Source organism: Patiria miniata, unplaced genomic scaffold (genome assembly GCF_015706575.1).
Source record: "Patiria miniata isolate m_02_andy unplaced genomic scaffold, ASM1570657v1 HiC_scaffold_10, whole genome shotgun sequence".
In the NCBI taxonomy this organism is placed as follows: Eukaryota; Metazoa; Echinodermata; class Asteroidea; order Valvatida; family Asterinidae; genus Patiria; species Patiria miniata.
The window spans coordinates 10841516-10867863 of record NW_024037048.1 but is presented as its reverse complement, the minus strand read 5'-3'; the positions used below and the strand labels follow the sequence as shown (position 1 = coordinate 10867863).

The following is a 26348-nucleotide window of genomic DNA, read 5'->3' as shown; positions in this document are numbered from 1 at the left end:
GCGCGCTCTAGTTTTTATAATATAACTCTATGCTTAATTAGCACTGGCTAGTCTGGTTCCCAGACCAAAAGATTCTGACTTTTTCTGATGAATCTGAAGTAATAGGTAGCCGTCAGTAATACATTGTATTACAGAGAAAGTACGCAATGCATTACTGGACCAAGCCCAGTCTAATGTGGCTTTCTCGAACCCGTGAATCCCGGGTTCGTATTCATGAGCCCCCTACTAAGATAATGGCTATTTAATCAGTTGATGACCATAAATATATGTTCTTGATAAGCACTCAGGCTATCCCCAATGTATATGCGTCTGTTGTTTAGAGCCAGCCTGCCTCCCATCAGAATTTGAGTGATGAGTGATGCGCCAGTTAAGTGCTGGAAAGCTACCAACAGCCAAGAAAGCCACTTTAGACTGGGCTTGGTCCAGTAATGGTGACTAAAATGGAAGGAATTCCTCCTTTTTCCGAAAACGTCCGAAGTTTGCCGAATTGATTTCGTCGACAATCGGATAGCGCCCGAGTATTTCTGAGTATGATATAGGTTTTATTAACTGCTAATTGCCCTTGAAAAATGAGTTGAAAAATGAGTTGAAAGTTAATATTCATTGCTTTACTTTAGAAAACTTGAAATACAACGACGATTGTGTCCATCAAGTATATACTCGGATCGTATACGAGGGGCGAACCTTTTGCTGCGTCATGTTCTGTTTTGAATTTGACGACCGTTACCGGGATTTTCCAAAACTAGACGTGGTCTAGTGCTAAACGTGCCATTTGGTCAGGGCGTAAATCCCGGGGGGAGTTACCCCCCCCCCCCCCATTTTTTGACCAGGGGAGGCGGATATGTGCTATTGAATCATTCCTCCCCCCCCCCCCCCCAAAAAAAAATATTTTTCGTGATGAGAAAAAAATGCGGATTTCGAGGTATCTTTCGAACAAAAATGTATTCATGCACTAAAAAGTCACGTGGAGAAACAAAGTACTAACACAAGTTTTTAAAATGCGCCGTTTTGATGATGTAAGTGCGAGTATACATATGGATATACATTGATATCCTGAAGAGCGTTCCCTGAATGTAGTGTCCGCCCCCCCCCCCCCTCCCCCAAACAATAATTTCCACGGCAGGGCAATTTTGGGATTTTGCTCTTCCCCATCCTCGCCCTGCGGCCCAGATGTACTTGGGGCCTAACTTTGAAGATTCTAGGTCAACGTTTTCTCACAGAAATATCAAACTGTATTATCAAACCTGTGTGATAGTATCAAGCAAGTGAATTATTAAAACAAAATTATCGGAATATTAAAAAGCTACATATGTGATAAAGCCATTTCGGCAACGAAGCCGTGCTTTGAAAAAGGGCAGTCGATATGTCTTCATGTTTATTTTTAGCCATGGAGGCTGCTTTACCTACAATTAAGATGAGAGCGTCGGGAATAATCGTCAGGTCTGGGACTAGACTAAGCACTGACAGCCTCGATTTGACAGCTAACTAAAATTATGTCCATTTTGCAAGCTTTACAATATTTGGGTGCATCTCTAAAGACAAGTTAATCTAATAAGTGGTAGTGTACACAATAAAAGTTCATTTACCGGTACATAGCGTATTCTCATTTAAGATGATAATAATAGGGAGGTTTCGCAAGCGAACGGATACGCTTACACTTACGTTTAGCTATCCGTATCCATTTTTTACTTACGTGTAGCGAGCGAGATATGCGTGTCGTCTGCACGTATGACGTCATACGCCACTCACTATCCGCTAAACGTGCAGACGACACGCATACCTCGCTCGCTACACGTATGTAAAAAACGGATACGGATAGCTAAACGTAAGTGTAAGTGTATCCGTTCGCTTGCGAAACCTCCCTAATAAGGAAAATAGACACACAGCCCGACAACCCAACAAACATGACAACAAACAAACACCACATCAGCCCTAACAAACAAACAAACAAACAAAACAAAGCCAAAACAACCAGAAATAGTTAATACATATGACATAATTCATTTGTTTATTGTCTTTTGAAATCTGCCTCCAAAGGATCCTGACATTGTAAGTTTTTTGGTAAGGTTTTAGAATTTTCAAATTCCTGTAATTTCAGGAATAAAAAAAAAAACCGCTAAAAAAAGCTAGCCTGCACCCTACCTTTTTTAACCAGAGCGCCCTCTGTCTTAAAGTTCGCGGTATTGCAACATGTGGGGAATTCCCTGCTGTGGTTTTAAGTTGAGGCCAACAGTTCCGTTCTTTGACTTTTTTGAGTTGTCAAATTTGGCTCAAAGCCCCGATATTTTGAGCTTGTGTTGCAGATTGCGTTGGTGAGTTGCCTCATTTTTTCAATTTTTCCAAAAGAATAGGTTTTTTAATCCAAAATCTCTAGCCTATTTTTTGCCCTAATTTAAACTTTTGTTGTTTGGTAATCTGAGTCGTCATGATCGTGTACAGAAAGACTACAGTATAGACCCGTGAACGTGGCTATATGGTGGTGTTCCCTAAGGCCAAAAAAAAAAGTCTCCGGTTTCTGGTATGCGCGCACGTCGCCGTAGCCATGCGCGTCGGCAAAATGAAAAAGTTTTTTTTTCAATACAAGATGATGTCTCAAAACCGCCAAACTCACTGGTTTGACTGGAATTCTGCTGAGCTGCACAATTTTAACGTGTTTTTAGATGGGGTTATGATCGAGAATAAGCTTTATGTGGCCTCTCTGGACTCCCATATATTTGCACTAAGTTTAGTCGGGCACCATTTGCAGTCATCAGCCGACATTTGAAGCCCCCCCCCCAAAAAAAAAAAACAGGTAAAAAAAAAAAAAAAGCCGCGTCGCCGCACCACTTTTGGGGCAAGCTCCATACCAGAAACCGGAGACTTTTGGGGGGGGGGGGGGCCTAACGTGGCGCACTTCGACGTTTACCCAACTTTCCTCGTGTAGTGTTTCCAAACCTCTTTGTTGACAAACCTCAAATTTATGCAGTGAAATACTGGTACCTTTACCTTATTAATAGTTTAATACTTGCTTTTTAATCTCTGTGAAAAATTTCGGTGTCATGAAATTTAATCGGAAATTCAAAAACGGTGGCGTCCGGAAATTGGGCACAAATTGGTGGAGTGTTCCCTAACGTTGCGCACTTGAATAAATCTCGGAAAATCACAAATTAACATTTAATAATTTCTGTAAAGTTGATAAATTCTGATAAATTATTATTATCTCTACTTAGTCCGAGTAACTTGGACCCAACTTATCGCCTTTTTTAACATTTGGACATGGTCTGGCGATAGTAAGGTCCAAGCTAATACCGAGACCTAGACAACACAGTCCCAAAAACCAAAATTTTCCAACAAAAAACATCAGATTTCACCTTCAAAACGGCCTCCAAATTACTAGATATGCCACCTGAGGTACAAGTAGACATCGATAATTAAAATGGTTGTACTGAAGTTTACTTGCGATCCGGAAAAAAGTGAAATTTTCCGTTCAATTCTGAAGACCCCCTCTGCCTAGGTTGTCGTTGTGCTCACGTTCAAAACTGCATGAAAATGGCGTCTGACCTCGACCTCATGCAAATGTCGTGACGGCGCGCTTGCGCATAATGCACTGCATGCACGGCAGATTCCCCTGCGCCGCGCCGACGACTGTTTCCTGATGTAGAGTGCTGTGTAAGTTCGCGGTACGCCTAGGAGTCGCGCTGGCTAGCCAGGCGCATGGCTGGCGCTCTACATCAGGAAACAGTCATCGGCGCGGCGCAGGGGGAATCTGCCGTGCATGCAGTGCATTATGCGCAAGCGCGCCGTCCAGACATTTGCATGAGGTCGAGGTCAGACGCCATTATCATGCAGTTTTGAACGTGAGCACAACAACGACAACCTAGGCACGGGGGGTCTTCAGAATTGAACGGAAAATTTCACTTTTTTTCCGGATCGTAAGTAAACTTAAGTACAACCATCTTAATCATCTATGTCTACTTGTACCTCAGGTGACATATCTAGTAATTTGGAGGCCGTTTTGAAGGTGAAATCTGATGTTTTTTGTTGGAAAATGTTGGTTTTTGGGACTGTCATGACTGTGTTGTCTAGGTCTCGGTATTAGCTTGGACCTTACTATCGCCAGACCATGTCCAAATGTTAAAAAAGGCGATAAGTTGGGTCCAAGTTACTCGGACTAATCTCTACTTACATACCGAGCTGGAGTTACCCAGCCCTGAGTTTTATCATTGGGTTGTCTATTAGGGCTGGAGCTAGTTTCTCTCGTAACCGATAGTATAGGCAAAAAAATTTGGAAAATGTTGAATTTTGTCCCCGTTACACACTAAGTGCAACTGCAACTCACCCCAAACTTGCCTGGAATAACCATTACACAGGTCCTTGAAGTAAAAAACGATCCACGATGAAGATTCAGCCTACAATTGCAGTGAAAAAAGGGAGGAATAACCGCTAACCTGACAACCTTGCAGGCATGGCCAGGACAGCAATTGGTTTGTGCACAAAAAAAAATTGTGTACAATGAATGGCGGTCGGTTACCGGTACCAGGCTGTCAACTAGTCGTTTTTGCCGGCTGGCGGTTGGCTGTTGGCGCATGACGTCGCGCGGAAGCGTAACACCCGATGACTGTTTCATGCACTCATATGAAGTTTACCACTCGCATCACAGCTGCGGTACTGGAACCGCAACCGATAGTGCATGAAACAGTCATCGGGTGTTACGCTTCCGCGCGACGTCATGCGCCAACAGCCAACCGCCAGTTGGTGTGGCAGGTAATTCTGTCCCCCCTGGTAAATGTGTCCCCCCGGACAGATCTACCGGGTCGTGACCTGGTAAATCTGTCCGGGGGGACACTTTTACCTAGGTAAACCTGTCCCCCTCTAGGTAAATCTGTCCCACTGCACGACGTTAAATGTGTCCCCCCTGGTAAATGTGTCCCCGTGCAACGTCACAAGTCTAGCACCCAGACTGTATATTAGTGAAGTTATTAACTGTTTTTGCGCGGCGCCTTGCTAAATTCAGGAATGGTGCTTACGTCAAAGCACAACTCCCGTTTTGATGACGACTTCGGGAGCGAACGATTTGCATGGTGGGCGTGCGCGCGATACCGCCCCTACGGAGGGCGCCAGGGCCGCGGCTGGGGACGGGGACAACATTGCACCAGCAGCAGGCCTGCAGCGCGGTGACCTGTGTCGCGTAAATTCACAGGAAGCCTAACAAGTAAGTGATTTACCTATGGGCAACATTATATGTGGTTATATGTAGCGGATCAAAAGATATAATGATTTCGCTTGTTTTTATGCGAGGGAAGCGCGTGGCGTTGTATACAACGCACGTTCACGGGTCTAACAGTAGTACAGCTACAGTCAGTGCGACAAATCTGGATCATCGACAGTTCCGGATCACTTGATTAAATTAATTCAAATGTAAACCTAGACCCGTGAACATAATGTCACGTTCACGGGTCTAGTGTAAACCAACCTTTTTTTCAAGATTTTTTAAAAGCAATGCAAATGGCCCATTTTGTCGAGTTCCTGAATGAATGTATTTCATAAATTGTTAACCGTTGAATGGGATGGCGCTATGCAGCCTTATTTTACTGTCTTTTTTTAAATCTTGCTTAAAACATTAGGGAATGTTTAATCACAAATTTTAAATTATTTCTTGAAGCAGACTGGAATTAATTAGTAATTTACTTGCGATCATTTCTCTTCGCAAGCTCCGAAAATGAAGATTTAACCCCACTTTCAATTCAAAATGGCCGACTCGGCCCATTTGACAAAATGTTAAAAGGTCTATCATTTTGCAATTGTCGGGGAATAGAAATGAAAGAAATCGCTAAGTTAAACATTACCCACTATCTAGCCCCATAAATGCGGCCAATTAAAATACTGGACTTCCTCCGTCAACATAGGCCACACATCCACATGTACAAAAACGTGTCGCACTTTGTCAAATTTTGATTTTCACATTTAGGCTTAGTTTGTAGGTTTTTTTTGCTTAAGAAGCATACTCACCCTCTTTATAGGCTAATCAGAAAGTGCTGCCCTTTTCAGATGTCTAATTTTTGTGAAATTTCATGTTGAATTTTGATACGCAAACGTGTGCAAATGAATCTGGAAATTTCACGAAAAATAGACATCTCAAAAAGGCAGCACTTTCTGATTAGCCTATAAAGAGGGTGAGTATGCTTCTAAAGCAAAATAAACCTACAAACTAAGCCTAAATGTGAAAATCAAAATTTGACAAAGTGCAACACGTTTTTGTACATGTGGATGTGTGGCCATGTTTACGGTGGTAGTCCAGTAAATTGGCCACATTTATGGGGCTACCCCAATTAAGTTTGGAGAAATATCCACTTGTTTTGTAACTGACCAGTGAACATCATGAAAGGAAGCTGCACGTATAAATTTAAGGCAAAAATCTGGTTTCCAGTGAAGTGTATACTTATAGTCAATATTTATCATTTTTTTTTCTTCACTATTAGGCTTTTTTTGTAAGGATCACTGAGTACTTTATAATGATTTGGGCATTTGAATTGACTGAAATGCCAAATTTTTATCCCCTCATGAGACAGTTGCGGATCATTGCACACAATGCAGTTTTGTGTGCAGTTTTTTTTTTTTGGGGGGGGGGGGCAGCGCACTGGTACCATCTGTCGATGGGGGCGCTGTTCAAAACCGATGATCGTTCACACTACCAGTCTATATTGGCGCATTTCAGGCCTATACATGCGTGAAATTTTTTTTTAAAAGGCACTAGAAATGCCGCTAGCACAAAAAGGGCACGATTTTTTAAAGGGCACTTGTTCAGAAAGAAATAGGGCACTTGTTAACATCTTGTTAACATCTTGTTAACACTTGTTAACACTCCGTCACTTGTTAACAATACAGGTGATCCTGCATTCTTTCAGAAGCTTTCGGCTGCAGCATGCGCTTTTCGCCTCAGTCTCCAGCAATGTATCGAGGATGTCAAGTGATAAGTGGCAGATTCTGAAAGTGAGTATTTTTTTTTCGGATGGCGTTTAAATCTCACCCTCTTGCACAAAGCTGATGAAACTCGCTCCATAAAATGTGTCATGCCTTGTTTACATGATATGAAATTTTGGTTTAGGCCTAATTCCTTTTTTTTTCATTCATACATGTATGTTTGCAATACAAGTTGCACAGAATATTGTCCATATATTAATTATCTTTTTATTTGTTTCCTACAAAATTGTAGCTATATATGTAGAAAGGGTTGTGGCTCCTTTGGACACAATTTTGTATTGGCAAAATAGTTGTGAAAATTGAAGACTCCATACGCCATCTTGGAAAATCTGCCATCAAAAAGAAAGGAAAAAGTTCCCAACTCTTTCATTTTTTTTAAAAGGCCGGTGGAGAAACTACTTATTTATGTACTCTACCTTATGGAGCTGGGGCACCCTAGCTACATGTACAGCATACTGCACTTAGGTGACAAGTTGGACATACAATCCTGGCCAAATCTCACTGGGGCCCCAACCCCCCGACCCCCACTCAGTGTTGTCTCTCATTGCGCAGTGTGTGCTCCATCGGCTGGAGAGAACAACATTGACCGGGGGAGCGGGGGACCAGGGGACCAGGGGACCGGAGTGGGTGACCGTTGCTAGGCTCAGGAAGTGTCCCAACCATTTTGGCCGGGATTGTAGGTTGCAAACTTGTGGAGAGAGTAATTAGAAGAACTGTGATGCATACCAAATGTTATCCCATTTTTAATATACAATGTATATAATTTTATCCCATTCATACAGCAGTGCAGATTGGATTTGTATTTGTACAGTCTCCAATACTATCAAGTTCAATATCACCATCCAGCTGAGGACTTGCTAAAAGGTTGTTGACTTCTACAGGAACGATACTTAAAGGTAAAAACTATTGAAGAACTCGTAATCGCTGCCTTGTCAATGTTTTGTTTCTGGAAATGAAACAGGATTTTGCAAAAGCATCGTAGCAAGCCTGAAGAAATCTATGGAGAGAAGGCAGTTAACAACAGAAAACCATGTTGGACATGTTGGCCGGGGTATTTTTTGGTGGTATTTGTGGGGGCCCAGTGGGGCATCAGCTGGCATTTGAAGGGTGGAGGGATGGGGTTGTGATGGGTGTATCCACAGCAAAATGTTTGCCAAATGTTCAGAGGGCGGGGGGGGGGGGGGGGGGGGGGGGGGGGGGGGGGGGGGGTTGCGCAGGACCGGGGATTTTGTGGGCAGCATGTGCCCCGCCCCCTGTAATTGAATTTCATAGAGTACCGGTAGCACTGGACTTCAGTAGTAGGTTTCTTGTACTTATAGAGCTGATTTTCCTATCCCTAACCCTCACCCTAACACTAACTCAAACCGGGAGTAACAATGATGTGCAGGTTGTCGCAACATAGGGGTGTCAGAAGATAGGAGTGTCGGAACAGAGAGCAGTCACCGAATATTCAAACCGGCAAAAAGCTATTCGAATATTTGGTTTATAATTGAATATTCGAGTATTTGATATATTCGGTACAGCCCTAGTTTCTTGATTGATGGAAACCTATTGGAATTAAGGGTTAAAATCTGGTTTACAAATATGATATAAAAAGATCCTTTTTGTGTTATGCCTGATGCAGTTACAGTCAACGCTTTGAAGTTACCTGCTCCAACTCCAAGGAACGAACTAAGAACCATGGCGTCTAGTCAAGCGCGTGATGAGACTGAAGCACTGCGCAGTGTTGGCACTGATGATGGTGAAACGGAAAACAACCCAAACCCAGAAAGGTCTGAGGGTGACCTTGGCATAGATTTGGAAGAAGAGGCCAGTTTTTGGTTTTGTTTGGTTGTTTTTGGTGTTGCTATTGTAGCTGATTTAGTTTGTGTTATTCAGCACGCTTCTAATTTGCTACTGCTGCTTGTGTGGTTGTTGCTTGTATGTTTTTCTCTGCTTATTTTTCTTGTTGCATTTTATTCTGGTCTAGACACAGCAACATAACTGGCATTGCAGGAAATGATGGACAGGGCACCATCTTTTTGTTCAAAAGGATTTATATTGCTCTGAAAATTGTAATGAAAATTATTGCCGTCACACTTATTTTGTGTGTCTTTTTTGTTTTCGCTGTTTCTATATTTGTGCCCTATCAAATGCCATATTTTGTACTGCTATTGCTTAATAAACAAAATAGCACTCTTAGAAAGCGGCATTGTATCGTTGCTGCAATGATTTCTGTTCCTTTTACTTTGGCCACTACTTTTTTTGCTGTTTTTGTTTTCTTGTGCATTGTTTGTGTCTGGCTACACACCGCCATTGTTGTGAGTGTGGAACTTTCACTTGATGAATATGGGAATGATGACGAGGCGGCAGAGGATTCGTCACTTGATACAGAAGAGGATTTGTCACTTGATACAGAAGAGGATTTAGATGATGACGACATTTACTACCAGAAGATCATTGCTTTATGCCTGTTTTCTGTGCCGAGTGTTATTCTTGTAGCTTTTTTTCCAAGTGTTGAGACTCCGATTGTTGTCATGCTTGCAACTGCCACTGGTGTTCTTGTTGCTTTGGCTAGAATTGAAATTGAACTTGAGGAAGATAATTATGTCCCCTGTGCAGACAAGGAGACTCAGACTGTCGCTTTGGCTAGAATTGAAATTGAGGAAGATAATGTCCCCTGTGCAGACAAGGAGACTCCGACTGTCGCTTTTGGTAGAATTGAAATTGAAAGTGAGGAAGATAATTATGTCCCCTGCATAGACAAGGAGACTCAAACTGAACTGCACCCTGATGCAGACTCCTCAAAAACTACGGGAAAAAGGAAAAAAATATGTGGTTTTAAAGTAAAAAAAGGCAGAAGAAATGCAGTAAAAGGTGGTAACAGGATGTTGAAATTTTTGAAAGATAGTCTTCCACAACACCTCATGAATATCAATATCAATATCGAGGGAAACAGTAATTTTGTAACTCTCAGATAAATTTAAATGCCTTGGAACTTTCGTGGCTTTGGTGTTTGCACTTTGTGTTTTTTCCCGCCATTTTTTTTGTCATATAATGTGCTAAGAATGTGACGTTTAAACGTGTAAACAAAACAATTTCTAAATCCGTTTACAAATTTTCCAAAACGTTTAAACAAAACCCAAATTATAAAAAAGGACCTACATTTACCAGATCTTCCTTTGAGTTAAAGCATAGACAATTAACAATGCTTTCAAATCTATTTAATATCCAAAACCTTAGGAGCACCGCAGAACGTACTCGGTTACACTCGGGGTAGTAGGTACACTTTTTTACGTTTTTACGTTTTCAATGACTGCTCGCTTTTTATTATGTCAATCACACCTATCTGCAAACATAATGGGCAGGCGTCAGCCTTTGTGAATTGGCTAAACATTATTAATGGCAGAGTTGTAACGAGTCACTGATTTTTGTAACTCGAGTCGAGTCGAGTATTTTAAATAAGTGACTCGAGTCGAGTCAAGTTATTAGGTCAAGACGGTCGAGTCGATTTACAGTGTGTAGTCGAGTCAAGTCAAGTATTTAGCTCGAGCCAATTCGAGTCACAAATATTTTAGCACTATACAATAAATACACACAAGAGAGAAAGTCATTTTTTTGGCTTTTTAAATTTTACATTCGGGCTACTACATGTGGCGACACCACGTTTGCCTCTTAATGAAAATAAAAAGGGGGTGCCAGCTGATCGTCATTCAACTAATGGGGACACTGATCAAACCACATATATGTATACATTATTTGCAAAATTCCAACGTGACGTGAACAAAAACCGGCACCGGCGTAAGTCATTGCAAATATTTTTCGCAAAGTTTTGATTTTATTTATTGGACTCGAGTCTCAATAGCCTTCCTCGAGTCGAGTCGAGGTATTCTGTTGAGGGACTCGAGTTGAGTCGAGTCATTTGCTTGCAGTGACTCGAGTCGAGTCATTTGCCCTTAGGGACTCGAGTCGAGTCGAGTCACCAAAATTGTGACTCGAGTCGGACTCGAGTCATTGACTCGAGTCATTACAACTCTGATTGATGGTTCTTAAAATATTTGCTACACGCAGCCACATCTTTAGACTGTGAATTATCCACAAAAATTTGGTGATTCGTAAGTGTTCTGTCCATACTGTGATTGACGTCTTTCATTTTGAAGAATCGTTTAAAAAAAAAATCCATTGAAATTTCCATCAGAATGGCTGCTCAAATTTCACACATCTTTAAATAACCACAAGGTGTACACTGCTGAAATGTTTAGTTTTGAAAACGTTTATTTCTTCGAAATAATTAGATTTTTAATGGATTAAATTGACAACGAAATTCCAAAGGATAATGAGAACCGATAGCCCCAGAATACAAGTGCTCAAAGTGGGCTGTCCCAACCAAATAAGCTGACAGATTTTGAGTTATTCCAGTTGCTTGAATTTGCATGTAAACATCTGAAGTTCTAAACGAAAATGCATGTATATCGTCTTAAAGGTTCCATGCGAGGAATATTTCTTGGGAAACACATTTTGTGCAATATTCTACTACATTGTACTGTTAAATCTATAAAAAAAAAACCAATTGACATCCCTTTTTGGTAATGTTATTGAAAGGTTAACTTCTTTTGAAACATTTACAATTTACCATGCTTTCCCGGACAACCGAGGCTGTAGTGTGATGTCATTACAGGAAGACACTATTTAGTTTAGGGGGTTTCTGTTTAAAAGGAATATACAACATTTGCAATCATCAAAAAACAAAAGTACCAAATTATTATGAAATACCTTACTGGACTGTTAGTGAATGACAGTCTAAAGTATCCTGTAAAATCAGGTCACCTTGTGTGCTGTAATTGTCAAGAAAAGTTGTATCAAGTTCCAGTGCTGGTCGGTTGACCTCCCCTACCGTGTGAAAAGTGTGCACAGGTTTTGAAGTATTGCACACAAAACTGACTAAAAGTAAATAAAATGTCCATGTTTCAACTTTCAAGGCACTACATTTTTCATAAAATGTCGAAAAACAGCTACATTCGGTAAAAAACTGGAAATCTTGTAGCATGTTCACAATATTCCAAGGACACCCCCTTTTCTTCCCAATTAAAGGGGGGGGGGGGGGTTGAACAGGTAGTTTTTATACAACATTCTTTCACAATAATTGTAAAGGACATACATGTTCTGTCATGTGACTCACTCTCGGCCAATCAAGATACAGAATCTGTGGGTGAAGGTGTTAAAATAAAAAAAAATACAACACCTGGCTTTGGGAAAAAGATATCATTTTGATTTGTAAGTTTAAAAGGTTTGTTTGATGATGTTCACAGTCAATTCGTGAAGTTATACGATTGTAAGGGGAAATTTAACGAAGGCTTGAAGGTTCCCGTTTCACCATTTCTTAAAACATTTGTTAATAAGAAAGTACCTGAACAATGTGTATCTACTATGAGAGTTAACATTTTTTAAAGAAAAGAATGCTCCATATCACATTCTTGATCCTATTTGTACATTTCTTTACCAATATGTGATGCAATCAAGCTAAATGAGTTTTTTTTAGAGTTTTGAAAAGAGCACAATTTCAGCATTACTGCATACTGGTACCATCTTTAGTTTACCAATTATGGAAGTCAGAACACCAAGAGATGTGATGAAGTGATGTGATGAAGTGATGTGATGAAGTGGCCATATTTTGGCCTGAATCTCCAAATGAAAGTTCCCGACAAACGACTCATTTAGCTTGATCGCATCACATATGATTTCACGATCACCATTTGTAGAAATAAATCATGCAAAAGTGAATATTAATTTATAAATTTTTAAGCTTTTCAGAGAATTCCCTTGTAATCAATTTAACTTAAAATAAAAAAATAGCTTTAAAGAAAAACCAAGAATATGTACAAACCCATTTTCATTATTACATAGGCAGCTATACAGAGGAAATGGATGTCATAGAAAAATAGACAAAAATATGTACCCTGAAATTACAAGACTATAGAATTGTGCCTGTCAACCTTTGAGGTCAAAGGTCATATCAACAGGCTGGTTCCTGCCACCTCTAACTGAAGTACAGATGGTATAATGGAAGTACAGGGAACCAGCCTACTCTTCCATATCAGAACAATCATACTGGGTGATAGGTCTGAGAATTATAAAGATGACTTGCAAGCATAGAGCTACATGTATATTAAATTACTAGAGCGCTAACTCGCCATTCTGCGCGCGGAGACGCTTTGAAGCCGTCCTAGGCGCAGACATTTTGAATTCATGTGCATGCTTGTAGAACACAAATGAAATTACAAAATGTAGATGGATTGAATTTTGAAAGTGTACTCTACATGCAACACGCAAGTAGAACACAAGCAAACAACTTAAAGCTATAGTCCATCATTTGTAATTGCATTTTGTTCGTTTGAAGCAACAAAAGTGTTCAAAATCTAATGAAGGATACTGAACAAATTACTTGATATTCTGAGAAAAACAGCATTCTACTTCTAGGATCTCAATTTCAAATCAAAAGTTGCTAAATCATGTTTCCAATTGTTTTGAATTGCAGCTTTACGCGATGTCGCGCACTGATCCGACGAATTATAGCAACCGCGCGCGCCTGTGCGTCGTTCCAATGCTTGTGCGCGCTGCGCCGATTAACAAAACGAATTACTAATTAAAATTTTCCTACGGTGCTTCTTAAGACGCACCGTTGGAAATGCCTTCTTTCGTTGATTTCTTCAAAATGAGAGCTTGCCAGAAAGAATAATTTCACAGGGAGTTTAGTCCCCTTACTATCTTTCAACCAGTATGTTTTTCAACAATAATTACGCCAGTTACTTTTTTGGATAGCTGCAAATGATGGACTCGGGCTTTAAGCGCGTCATTGACGGTTCAGAAAGCGTGATGGTAAAAAGCATCTGCAGCGAATACGCGCACGTGTTGCGCTGTTTGCGTCGAGCAAAATGACACGCTCATTTGCTGATCGTGCATTTCGGTTTGGGCGTATTGGCTTCGATGACGCACCGGTATGGAATACAAACACATATATGCAAATAGCCGTACAAAAGCCATACAAAATTTCTAGGTATCCATAGGTTTGTGCACAAACATGGATGCGCCCAGCAGGCATTACTTTGTACACGAAGTTAGCGCTCTAGTAATTAACTCTAGCTCTATGCTTGCAGCGTTGTAATCTGGATTCCCTATCAGATAGGAGGTTGCAGCATTGCTATAATTTCGCAAAAAGGGCTCAAAACCAATCCCCGCACTAGCTCCCTCGTTCCCCCAACACGGTTAGAGAGTCATGGCAGATGTCCAAGGTTAACAATGAAATTTCGCTGTTGCCAGCAAGAACTAACAGGTTAAAAATAAGCCCAGTCCCCTTTTTTATCGACATTTTAAATAATTAGGTTATCTGCCACTTATCCACAACTATTATTACTTCTTCAGTGTGTTTGTATGTATGAAGGTGATTATCATTCTTGTCATAAATGTTTTAATATCCAATGTTGTATTAAATATATTCATATTTTTATTTACTACAATTTTATGTGTAATTTTGTTTGGTTACTGCATGTACCACACTTTAAATTTGGCCTCAGGGCCACGATTGGTGTGAAAATAAATAAATCGAAATCGAAATCTCTTTTCCATGATGTGCATTCTCAATTGTAAACACATGGATAAGGCCAAAAAAAAAATATTCGGTCTCTGGTCAGACCAAAGTTCCGGAATTGACGCGGCTTCTTTTTTTTTTTTTTTTTTCCCCCCAAGCTTGGATTTTACAGACAAGGTGGGGTACTACATTTGTATTTAGCTTTTTTGGTGTCCTCATGTACATTGGTGTCCTCCATAATTTGCCTTGGTGCTCTCGATCATTTGCCTTGGTGCAATTTCCCATTCCTTGGTGCTCTTTGGTAAAAAAAATTGAGGAGGTGCGGCAATAGAGGGCGCTGTTGAAGCTACCGCGGAACATTTTGGAAAAAATAAGATTGACGCGCATGATTAAAATCGACGCGCGCGCTGACCAGAGACCGACTTATTTATTTTTTTGGCCTAACAGACGGGAACCAGTGAAACAAAAATGGCTTTCATTCACCTAAGACCGTGTTGAATTACTTGGCTGTGGCTTGTAATCACATACGCGCTTATGGAAGCGGCTGCAGCCACTTCCCATAGACCCCTGTGTTATTGCTAGCCATAGCCACGTAATTCAGGCACAGCTTATTAATACTGTGATATATTTGAGCCAACCAAGACAAGGCAAGCCCAGTAGCACTGGGTCAATTTCATGGCTCTGCTAACCACGGAATTCTGTGCTTACGCTCACCATTTTGTGCCAACCACGCTAGCAGAAAATTCTGTGCTAACTGCTAACCCTGTAAGCACAGAATCCTTAAGTTACAGGCTGTACGCATGCGCAGAAGCCAACAGTCCTCTCTAACCCATGAAATGCGCTTACCCTCGGCACATTTTCTGCTTCAGTAAGCAGGGATTTTTCGCTGATGGTAAGCAGAGCCAAGAAATTGGGCCCTGGTCCCAGGATTTGAGGTAGCATCCGAGTCAAACTTTTGGGCCACTGTGAGACTTAACAAGTCTAACTCACCATTAACAAGTCTAACATTCACCGCGTTCGATACTTGCCCTCGCGCTTGCTCGTACTTAAGTCTCGGGTATAGATGCAAATGCGCAATCTGTAGCAATAAACGAATGATCTTGGGTTACTCGAGGTCGAGCCACAGCAACTGGACCTGGTCAAGAGGTCATGTGGTAATTAAATCCCTTTGCAAATGGGTTCAAGCCGTTGAAAGTGAGCCATTGTGGCCACTGTACGTGCTCTTCGAAAGTCAACAAAGAAAATTGACTTGATTTTCCTCCCGTCGCCTAGTATTATAGTGTGAAGCTTTTGAATCCCCCGCCACCGCAGCGGCCATGCTTTTGCATTGCATTGTGGGATACCTACCTAAGTAACCTGCTCAACTTTGCTCGTACCCCCCCCCCCCCATCCCCGCCGCCCTGCAAACAGGACGCTGGGATACACTGATGAGCTTCACAGAATCTTGTGAAGGAAGTGGCCTATGACCAATGTATACAGCATCTGGCTGCAGCTGTTCAAGACCGCAGTTAGACAATGTGCGCAATTGCTGTCCGAAAACTTCCCATAGAAATGTACACGTTCCATACCGGATGTGATTTCTGTTTCACTGTGGATCATGTGGACAAAATTTTGAGCGTCGCATAATGCAATCCGACCGTTCGTGATTCGAAACGGAGCCCGAGCAAGTGACGGGAATTGTAAATGTACAACACAGGTAAGTTTTACACAATTTCCTACATTATTACGCTTTTCAACGAAAAAAAACCCCATCTCTAAGCTGGAATAAAAGAGTAATGAATCAGTCTTTACGGCCGTTTCAAACCTTGCAGAGTCATGACCGTGATGACGCACTGGTCACAGGTCACGCAAAATCCAACCAATCAGAGTGTGAATTCATCAGAGTATCCCAGCGTCCTGTTTGCAGGGCGAGGGTAAGAGCGAACCTGCTCAACGTGTCGGTAATTTGGACCAGGCTAGAGTAAGCACGAGAAGTCACATGAGTGTTAAATCGAACACGGTCTCGCTTGCACGACTCGGCGCTGGGAAGTAATCGAACACGAGGATATTACAAAGAGAACACTAGTCTTGCCGTCTGTAGCAGCAAAATATTTTTTAAATCAATCAAAATATGAAAGCCTTGACAATCAAAAATGAGAAATCTCACCAGTTTCCACCCCCCACTATTTATTCCAGTGTCTACACATGCTCTGATTTCTAATGTGTCGTGTCTATGTAATTGGCTTTGCTGTTGTGTCTTGGTAGTTCCACAGAAGGTATATTCTGACGAGGCTGCTCAGAACGCCCGGAATATTGGGAATCTGGAACAAACAAAAATAAACCAAAGGAGAATTCATGATTTCAGTTGAGATTATAAGTGTGTGCCCTTCAATAGTAAGAGTTGGAGCCCAGGTAACTACAACTGATCACAAGTCCATCACAAGCCATCACAAGCCATCACAACCCCTCACAAGCCAATCACAAGTCTTTGACAAGTGCATCACAAGTCCATCACAAGTTATCACAAGTCCATTTTAAATTTATCACAAGTCATCACAAGTCAATCACAAGTCCATCACATGTCTATCACAAGTCCATCACAAGTCCATCACAAGTCCACCACAAACCCATCACAAGAAATCACAAGTGATCACAAGAAATGTGCCCTTCAACAGTAAGAGTTGGAGTCCAGGTAACTACAACTGATCACAAGTCCATCACAAGCCAATCACAAGCCATCACAAGCCAATCACAAGTCTTTGACAAGTGCATCACAAGTCCATCACAAGTTATCACAAGTCCATTTTAAATCTATCACAAGTCATCACAAGTCAATCACAAGTCCATCACATGTCTATCACAAGTCCATCACAAGTCCATCACAAGTCCATCACAAGTCCACCACAAACCCATCACAAGAAATCACAAGTGATCACAAGAAATGTGCCCTTCAACAGTAAGAGTTGGAGTCCAGGTAACTACAACTGATCACAAGTCCATCACAAGCCAATCACAAGCCATCACAAACCAATCACAAGTCTTTGACAAGTGCATCACAAGTCCATCACAAGTTATCACAAGTCCATTTTAAATCTATCACAAGTCATCACAAGTCAATCACAAGTCCATCACATGTCTATCACAAGTCCATCACAAGTCCATCACAAGTCCATCACAAGTCCACCACAAGCCCATCACAAGAAATCACAAGTGATCACAAGAAATCATAAGTTCATTACAAGTCCATCACAAGTCATCACAAGTCCACCACAAGCCCATCAATTCTTACCTGAATATAAAGATCACTGACGCACACACCATACAGGACCCAAAGCGAGGAAGCAAACAGTGTGGTGATTGTTAGAGGTAGAGATATACCGCTGGTGGATTTAGTACGGAATACTGTCGCCTGCATTGAACAAAATCAATCAGTATTAAAAACTTCAACAACAATTTAAACTTCAGGTTTAGAGTGATGACATTATTTGTACCCTAACGCCGCGTGGCCCTAAAACTTTGATTTTTCGCCTGTAGCCTTGCTAGAGCAAAATTTTTACCTGAAATTTCACAGAAAGTAAAAATTCATGTTTAGCGTCCCCACCTGCTTCCTTCTTGGACGCAGCTTCCGATATTTTTTTTTATTAATTGAAAAAAAAAAAAAAACACCCCGAAAAAATGAACAATTTAATGATCATTTTCGGAAAAAAAAAAAGTCGAACTTTTTAGACTCTACAAGCTGGTATGTCATTTTCTGAGTCCAAGTGGCGGCCATTTTCAAAGAAAAAGCTGTCGGCCATCTTGAATAATAAATGGAAAATGGGTCGGGCGACCATTTTGGCGAGAAAAAAAAAGGGCCTCCTTCCTTTTTTTCAAAAAGGCAGGAGGCTAAACATGTTTTTTTTTATTTGGCCTAAAGTAGTTCAAACACGTTAAAATTGTGCAGCAGCAGGAATCCAGTCAAACCAGTGAGTTTGGCGGTTTTGAGACATCATCTTACATTGAATTTTTTTTTTTAATTTTGCCGACGCACATGGCTATGGTGACGTGCACGCATATCAGAAACCGGAGACTTTTTTTTTTTTGGCCTTACTGTCTTCAAACATCAATTTCTCAATACATGTAGGACAAAATGTGGGAAGTAGAGGGTGGGCGGGGAGGGATAACATGAATCCTAGGATTTAAAAAGGATTTTTATTCCTATAAAAAGTCATGCAGAACATGTCAATAGAAGTAAAAATGTGATAAGTTAGGGTTTATTAAGTATTATTTTTTTTTGAGGAACACTTAAAGGGAATATACAACATTTGCAAACATCGAAAAATAAAACTACCAAGTTTTTACGAAATACTTTACTAGGATGTTGGTAAATGACAGTATAAAGCATACTGTAAAATTATGGCACCTGGTGTGAAGTCATTTTCAAAAAAAATAGTAATTTTGTATACATTTCCAACGGTGGTCGGCCGACCACCGTTGGAAAAACCTAACTATTTTTCAACTACTGATCCAAATTTACCATTTTTCAGTCCAAATTTTGTTTGCTATTGGTTATATGTTCATGAACGGGTGCAGGCAGGCTAGACTGGTTCCCTCACCTTACAATTTTCCGGCATCTATAAATATTGATCTATTTCATCTTTAGTGGAGTCAGGGTACCAGACTGCTTGAACATTTTTGTTTTTCTTGGTTTTCCAGCACTTTCTACCACAAAATTCAAACATGTTAGTGTAACAATATTTGATCCAGTATTATACTAACCCCTAAAATAGTTCATTTCTGAAAATAACAGCAAAAGCCAATGATGTACATTCCCTTTAAGTTTTTGTTGTTTATTTGACAGATTAGGCAAGTTTTCAAGAAAGGTATGTATCAGAGTAGGAACATTGCATGAAATACTCACTATTTCACTCAATGGAGAGACGTACATAAGAACTGTCACCGTGCAGCATACCAGACCAAGTTGGTTAAGAATGACATCGATGGTTACTATGTACATGGAAAAGTATAGGTACAGAAACACCATGGTGGCACATGCCAAAACGGTGCGCTGAAAAGCCTGTACCTGCAACAGTTAAAATATGAAAACAGGTCTCTGATGAAGCAAAGTGACTAATTGATTGATAAACAGGTGTTTATTATAGTGCTTTTGCTGAAATGTGCAAAAAACAGGTTGCCACTTTTAAGAGCAAGTTGGTGGCTACTTTAGCCAGGTCATCATAACCAAAGATGAGTTTTTAGTTGAAAAGTCCATGTAATGCAATGCTATCCTTGAAAATACACTTTTGGGAGACCGCCGGGAAAAAAAAGAAGGGTCGAATTTTTTTTAAATGCCAGTTTTATTTGGTTAATTTGTTTACTTAGCCTTAGAACCTAATTGTCTGAAATGTCAATTTTATTTTAAGCTTCAGATTGATTACACTTAGCTTACATACAGGGTCAAAAAAAGTGAAACCCAAATGTTGGGACTAATGTTTTAGTGAAGTTCTGCATGTAGCACTTTCAAAATCTAGGATATGAAAGCCCAATTCATAAGCTTTCTTTTTAGTACAAGAATCATTGAAATCGCTCTTGTACTTTTCAAGTTACAGAATTTCAAAGTTCAGTCCACGGATCACAAAAAAAGCCGCATGCGTTCTTTCAGCAAAATGAAAACAATTCACACACATCCCTACGTGATTTGTTTTCATTTTGCTGAAAGAACACTTACCTTCTTGTGATCCACGGACAGAACTTCAAGTTGGTGGTTGTGTTTGAAATTCCGTAACTTGAAGAGTAGGCCTACATGAGTGATTTGAATGATTCTTGTACTAAAAAAAACCCTTATAAATTTGGCTTTTATATCCTAGATTTTGAAAACTTGTGCTACATGTAGAACTTCACTAAAACAATGGCCCCAACATTTGGGTTTCGGTTTTTTGTTTACTGACCCTGTATAGAGTGCTAGTCTACTGCGAGCTTTACTTACTTTCGTTGGGGAATATATCATGAAGACAATCATGTAAGATGTCTGCAGGAAGCTTCCAACACTGTTCACTGTGATGATAGTTGGATCGCTCTTCAGATAGCCGTAAGACGCCCACAAAATATTACTGGTAACGAAGACATTGAAACAAGATGAATGAAGGAATATGGGGGGGGGGGGTGTGATATGGGCATTTCCACACTGACAGGGGTACAATTGACTGCAAATTTGGGATTGGAGAGGGGGACACAGGAGGGTACAGCACAGCAAGATATTTTGTTTAGTTGTTTCCTTTGCATTCCTCCCCCCCCCAAAAAAAAAACTTAAGGTACTCTACAAATTTATATCATTGCTTAAAGGGACACAGTGTCCTGGACCAGCCTAATTGGGCTACAAATCACGGATTGAACAAAGTCATTGTTCATCCGAAAGAACATTTAAAAGTAGGATATAAACCATCCACACAACTATCTGATAAAAGCTGGGCGTTTTTGTGTTATTCCTGTATGTGTGCGAAAACGACTTTCGGGGTCCACTTTTGCTACCCCAAAAAGTCGAGCTGTTTGGGTACTAGTTGTGATTTCATCCGTAAAGTGTTCGCCTTTTGCGGCGTTAGCTTGGTGGTCGAGTGGTAAGACATCTGTACTAGAAAGCAGGAGGTCGTGGGTTCGAGTCCCACCTGAGTGACTTTTTCCAACTTTCACTTGGGAGGTAACACACTGAGTATACAGTGTTTATACGTCGGTGAAGAGCAAAACCTAATTTGATTTACATCACCCCGACGCAAAATTCCATCTTACGAAGGTTGGTTTCCTTTCAACCAGATGTTTATAATAGGATAAGTAAATGATCCAAAACATGAAAATTTCGGGGATTTCAGGACCTAGTGCCCCATTAAATTGCAATCCACATGCATGGGCGTCGCGAGGGGGGGGGGCAAGGGGGGGGGGTCGCTTTCCCCCTCCCCATGGAAAAGCAAACCAAAAAAAAAGAAAAGAAAGGAAAATAAAGAAAAAGAGGCGCAAAGTCATATTGCTGTTAATGCAATGGGTTGGGGGGGGGGGCAAATGTCCCTGCCCACCCTCGAAAAATGATAAATCAAGAATATGCTGGAAAAGTACAAGGATTTTGAGGAGAAAATATGCTTTGCCCCCCTCTGGAAAAAAATCCTGGCAACGCCCACGTTCACACACCAGCCAATCGGAGTGGTCTTTAGAAACTGTGATGTCAGTTTGATCAGAAATGTGGACTAAGCTGTGGATTGGCCGATTTTGGATGCCTTGTTTTTGCAATACAACGGGTTATGGCGCCTGCTGAATGGTCAGAATCTCAAGGTCAAGTCTTGTTTCGCATAATTCATCGCCGAATCTGCTCACATATCATAGACTTTAAACGAATTTACCCATCATGAGAAAAAGTTGTCATTTTATGCCAATTTCAAAAATTTCTAAATTACCAAATAATATTTTTTGAACAGTTTTTCATCTGAACAATAGTATTATGATTTAAATAATTCCATTTTTTTGTATGTTGACATTTTAAATTGAATTTTTTTTGCAGCAATGAAAACTTCAAGAAAGAACAATAAAATGAAGAATGAATGTAATGAACTTCAATGTACAAAACTTACTTCATGTTTGTGGTTAGAAATGGTAGAAAGAGGACATTTTCTGTGCTTCCAGTTTTAAAAATCTTCAGGCAGTCTGGTCTGAAATGCAAACATAAATATAAATAGATAAATAAATAAGGCCACAAAATACCAGTTGATCACCCCCCCCCCCCCTGCTTCCTTTTTCGAGGCTGTAGCCTATCAAGTTGTTTTCATACTTTAATATTTCAGACATAACATTTTTTAAAAGATGTTTCAGAAGTTGGGAAAGATTTCCATATACGAAGTTCACTCAACACCCTGTGTACAAACCCTATGAGATTGGACTGAAAAATTCTAAGTGTTTTCTAAGAAAATGCTTGTATTTTCTCACTGCTCAAATTGACTTTGATGACATGAAATTGCTATCTGGGGGCTTGTTAGTCAATACAGAGGAAAATTAGTGAACTTCGTATATGGAAATCTTTCCCAGAAGTTGTTCTAATAGCTTTACTAATGTTCAACACTTTAAGAAGGTTTTGTGGTCATCAACTAGTAAACAACTTCCCAGAACTATCAAATAAAAAGGGCCTTGTCCTATAAAAGGCACGTCGTGTATAAAGCTAAATATGGCTATTTTAGCCAAGTTTTCAATAAAAAACGATCAACTGGTGTTTTTTTTTACTTGGCTTGGCTTAAATAACAATAAAATATAACAATATCATCTCAAATGACAACATTTTTTAATAAATTAAAATTTAATATTAATATTAGTACATGAGCAACTTTGAAAGGAGGTTACCTATCTTAAGTAAACACTAACAACAAATTGCAATAAATAATGACCAATTAACAAACAATGAATCCTAGGGCCTAAACTGAAAAAAAAATAGAAAGGAAAATTTAAAACACTCTTTAAGCATGTTCAGTGGCGTCTAAAGCTCTGCACACTAGTCACTACTTTCCCAATTATATAATTAAGCAAATGCATAATAAAAACCTCTTTGGAAAGATTCCCATATCTGGCCATCACTTGTTATGTTACCATGTGCACAAAACTATATATGTACTTTAATTACTGGTCTGAAAATTGTTTTACTTCAATACTTTAGCTATAAAGGTCATTGAAGGGAAAAAGTAGTGGTAATCCTTACCTTTAGGACCTCTTTCCTATATAAGGTTAAAAGACTCACCAAAACAGCTGACTACATGTAAATGACACTCAAAAGTGACATTCTGATATTTCTTGGCACATTTGACCATTTGGCAATGACACCTCTTGAATATCATCAGCAGGTTTAATTTTGTAGAAAGAGGGCAGGGCTTTGATTTATGAGGGGTTAAAGACGACGATGACAAACAGAAAATATATTAAAAAAGCAAGATGGCGAACTGCAAAAAAAGGTAGGAAAGTCACATTTTCTTTGAAAGTGCTTTCAAAATTACAACTAACATGAGTTTGTATGAAGAAAAAAGACTGCTTTAGCCTGCAAAAGTCACTTTTGTACTGGACAGTCATCTCTGCAAAAGTCAGTTTTGAACAGACATTGACAGAACTCGTACAAAATAGAGGTGTCCTAAAAGTAAGGATTACCAAATTAGTGATGGTCAGATATGGGAATCTTTCCACACCTTTCTACGCAAAGGCATCATTGTCCGAAGTCCATACATGCCAGCGCAAGTCTTTGATAACGGACCCGTCCTGGCCCCACGCGCACGCCGCTTATCCCCGGTAGCCAAACCCAAGTTGCCCGGACTTTTCCCACCCAGACCAAAGACCTCGATTTTACTTACATTCCTGCCATGAACATGCCAATAGTGAAGACAGTGGTGATAAGCGATAAAACCTGCATCCCGTCCATCTTGGTGATCTAGGTAAAACGTCGAATTATATCGCCAAAACAAATGATTTAATAACAGAAAGTGCTTGCACTTGCACTTTGCAGTCTATATGCGCGCCACGTACACGTTCAGTTCATTTATCGACAAGTCATAATCCCAATTAGGCGTAATATCATGGCTACGACTATCACTTCATATTGCGTCGCCGTTAGCGAAAAGCCATAGTTGTGATAAAAAAATCATAGTCTGCTGCTACCCATTCATCACATTATTTAATGTTTTTGCGGTGGATACAAGACTTGTTTGGGTGTAGGCGGGGAATAAGGAGGGAGGGGGGTATTTTTAAAATGATATTTTTTTAATTAGCGGGGGTGGGGCTAGGTAGTAATAACGTCTCTTTCGGCACATCAACGACTAGTTGAAGAATGTTACAATCTTATATTAAAAACTAAATTGTCACCCTTTTCCCTGCAGTTGCTATAAATTGAATTGAGAAGGGCAGGGCGGGTCGGTGGTGGTACCGGTGGTGGTGGTGGGGGGGGGGGGGATTTTGAAATATCGTAACCCATACTCAACATTCAAAAAAGGCAGCGGTAAAACATCATGAAAAGTTTGGTATTAAATTAAGTACACACAGAACCAAAAATGAATAAATAATGGTATTGAAATGGCAAAGGCATGCACAAAAACATTCCATTTAGGGGGCCTGCCTACATAAAAAGGAAATTGTTAGAAAAAGGCAAGGAATAAATGTCAAGAAGGTAATCATCGCGAGGATTTCTCAAGAGATTTACTTTTGTGAAAATAATTGAGGGGACACAGAAAAAAAGAAAAAAAACATTGTTTTCGCCCGGGGTCGAACCGGGGACCTTGCGCGTGTGAGGCGCACGTGATAACCACTACACTACGAAAACTTCGTGACAACATGTGGAATTTTTATATTTATAAACGTTTTACTTTATGTTAATTATACTGCGCAAGCGCAATGTCATTGTTTCCCACACTGACGCATGCGCTTTGATGAAATAGTAATAATATGGCGTCGGATATTGAAAAATTGTTTTTCTTGGACGTGTCGTAGACAGAGGTGAATTTCTTTTCAATCTGCATGGTAGTTTTCACCTCGAAAATGCAACATTTGTGATGTTTTATTTGTTCGCTAATATAGTAAGATATTCTGGAGCTTATTTTCCGCTCAAAATATCCGTTAATGCTTCGGGAATTCATCGACAATTTTCAGCGAGCGAAATCGGACGGATTGGAAGTCATCTTTGTCGTCTTCGAGAAACCACGGAAGAAAAATAACTTGAAATTTGTAAAATGTTTATTAAAATAAATGCAGATTATTTTATCAATTGCCAACAGAGGATGGACATATCTTTTCCTGTTTGAGTTCTCACTTCAATGCCAAATTTCGCCCGAATCCAGAGTCATCTCCATTAGAAAGTGAGGGTGCGGTGCGTCGCATCAAAAATGAACCAGGTCAACTTTTTTCAATTTCTGATTTTTAATCCGTAGTTTGCCAGCTTTTATTCAGAAATATTTATCACTAGTTCACCATGCATGAGCTGATTAACCTCCACGCATGTGTGTGAAACGTTACTTTGCTTTTTAGGTTCGTTTATTTTAAAGCGTTGCTTGATTTTTCTTTGGCCACTTTTGTTTAAGTTGTTCCCCCTTCCCGCGTCAGCGTGGATGTCGAGATTTCTCCATAGAAATACGTTGGAAAAAAGCGTCGTCTGCTCCAGCTTTGCACGAGCTTCCATGCATGTAATAATGTGTGTTTGCTTTCCTTTCCGTACCCCTGCTTTTCCACGCCAGTTCCCCTTCTTTACCCCCGATGGATATCGGGGATTTCCACCAAACCAACCCGTCAATCCGCACGTATTGCCTCCCGCTACGCCGACCAACACGCCGCCAGCCCCCTCCGCTATGTTACTAACCACCGCCCCGCTGCCCAGCGATTTACCGGAGTCCCTGCCGTTCATCTATACCCCTTCCAAACATCACCAAATCCTCCAGGTTTCCCAGCAAGATAAATCATCTGATGAAGAGGACAAAATGCAAGAAGACGCTGACAATACTTCAGAAGAAGAAAACAACTCCAGGTGAGAATTTTAAGGTCAAAATCGCCAGTTTCCTGGATTGTTTTGATGGTTTGGAGAACTGGAGCAGACGACAAAATGCCTATTCATTTACATTGTATACACATGATAAAAATCGACTTAGTCAGTATGTGATTGTCAAAGTGTTCACCAGTTTGAAAAATCATTGAAAATGACCTCAAATCAATCCACCTGAAAAATATAGGCTATTTTGAATAAAAAAATGTTATTGGTTGTGTTCCTATTTTCTCCAAAGTTATGGTTTATTTGTTGCCATGGCAATCACCCATTAACTTCATAGTATTAAAGCATGGTGTTTGCCATTGTAAGAACAATTTTTTCATAATT

General features: G+C 40.2%; 3 protein-coding genes and 1 non-coding gene across 9 annotated transcripts in view; 2 read left to right on the top strand and 2 right to left on the bottom strand.

Moving 5' to 3' along the window:
- Positions 1-2178: 2178 nt before the first annotated feature.
- LOC119737912 lies at positions 2179-10577 on the top strand. 3 transcript variants are annotated; one of them, XM_038212576.1, is made up of 4 exons: positions 2179-2312; positions 6885-6969; positions 7743-7856; positions 8585-10577. In XM_038212576.1, exon 4 carries the CDS (start codon positions 8883-8885, stop codon positions 9918-9920), a length of 1038 nt encoding a protein of 345 aa, XP_038068504.1. In that variant the 5' UTR covers positions 2179-2312; positions 6885-6969; positions 7743-7856; positions 8585-8882; the 3' UTR covers positions 9921-10577. The 3 variants fall into 3 exon arrangements, with proteins under 3 accessions (XP_038068504.1, XP_038068513.1, XP_038068495.1); XM_038212585.1 differs by having other exon boundaries at positions 6865-6969; positions 7746-7856; XM_038212567.1 differs by having other exon boundaries at positions 6865-6969.
- Positions 10578-16117: 5540 nt separating this feature from the next.
- On the bottom strand, positions 16118-24028 carry LOC119737905 (sugar transporter SWEET1-like). The gene is made up of 6 exons (XM_038212554.1): positions 23848-24028; positions 22096-22173; positions 20469-20592; positions 19404-19565; positions 17793-17912; positions 16118-16824 (listed from the first exon to the last, which is right to left on the bottom strand). The coding sequence occupies exons 1-6, from the start codon at positions 23913-23915 to the stop codon at positions 16735-16737; spliced, it is 642 nt and encodes a 213-aa protein (XP_038068482.1). The 5' UTR covers positions 23916-24028; the 3' UTR covers positions 16118-16734.
- Positions 24029-24736: 708 nt separating this feature from the next.
- On the bottom strand, positions 24737-24809 carry Trnav-cac. The gene has a single exon. It is a non-coding gene; the product is annotated as a tRNA-Val (tRNA).
- A 108-nt stretch (positions 24810-24917) lies between these two features.
- The window catches only part of LOC119737879 (chromodomain-helicase-DNA-binding protein 1-like), a 49221-nt gene continuing 47790 nt past the window's right edge, over positions 24918-26348 (top strand). The window contains exons 1-3 of one of the 4 annotated variants that reach the window (XM_038212519.1): positions 24918-24982; positions 25261-25377; positions 25717-26003. In XM_038212519.1, coding sequence (XP_038068447.1) covers positions 25369-25377; positions 25717-26003 — 296 coding nt within the window. In that variant the 5' untranslated portion in view covers positions 24918-24982; positions 25261-25368. Of the gene's footprint in view, positions 25378-25716; positions 26004-26348 lie in introns of all 4 variants that reach the window. The other 3 variants (XM_038212545.1, XM_038212537.1, XM_038212529.1) reach the window with 3 other exon arrangements.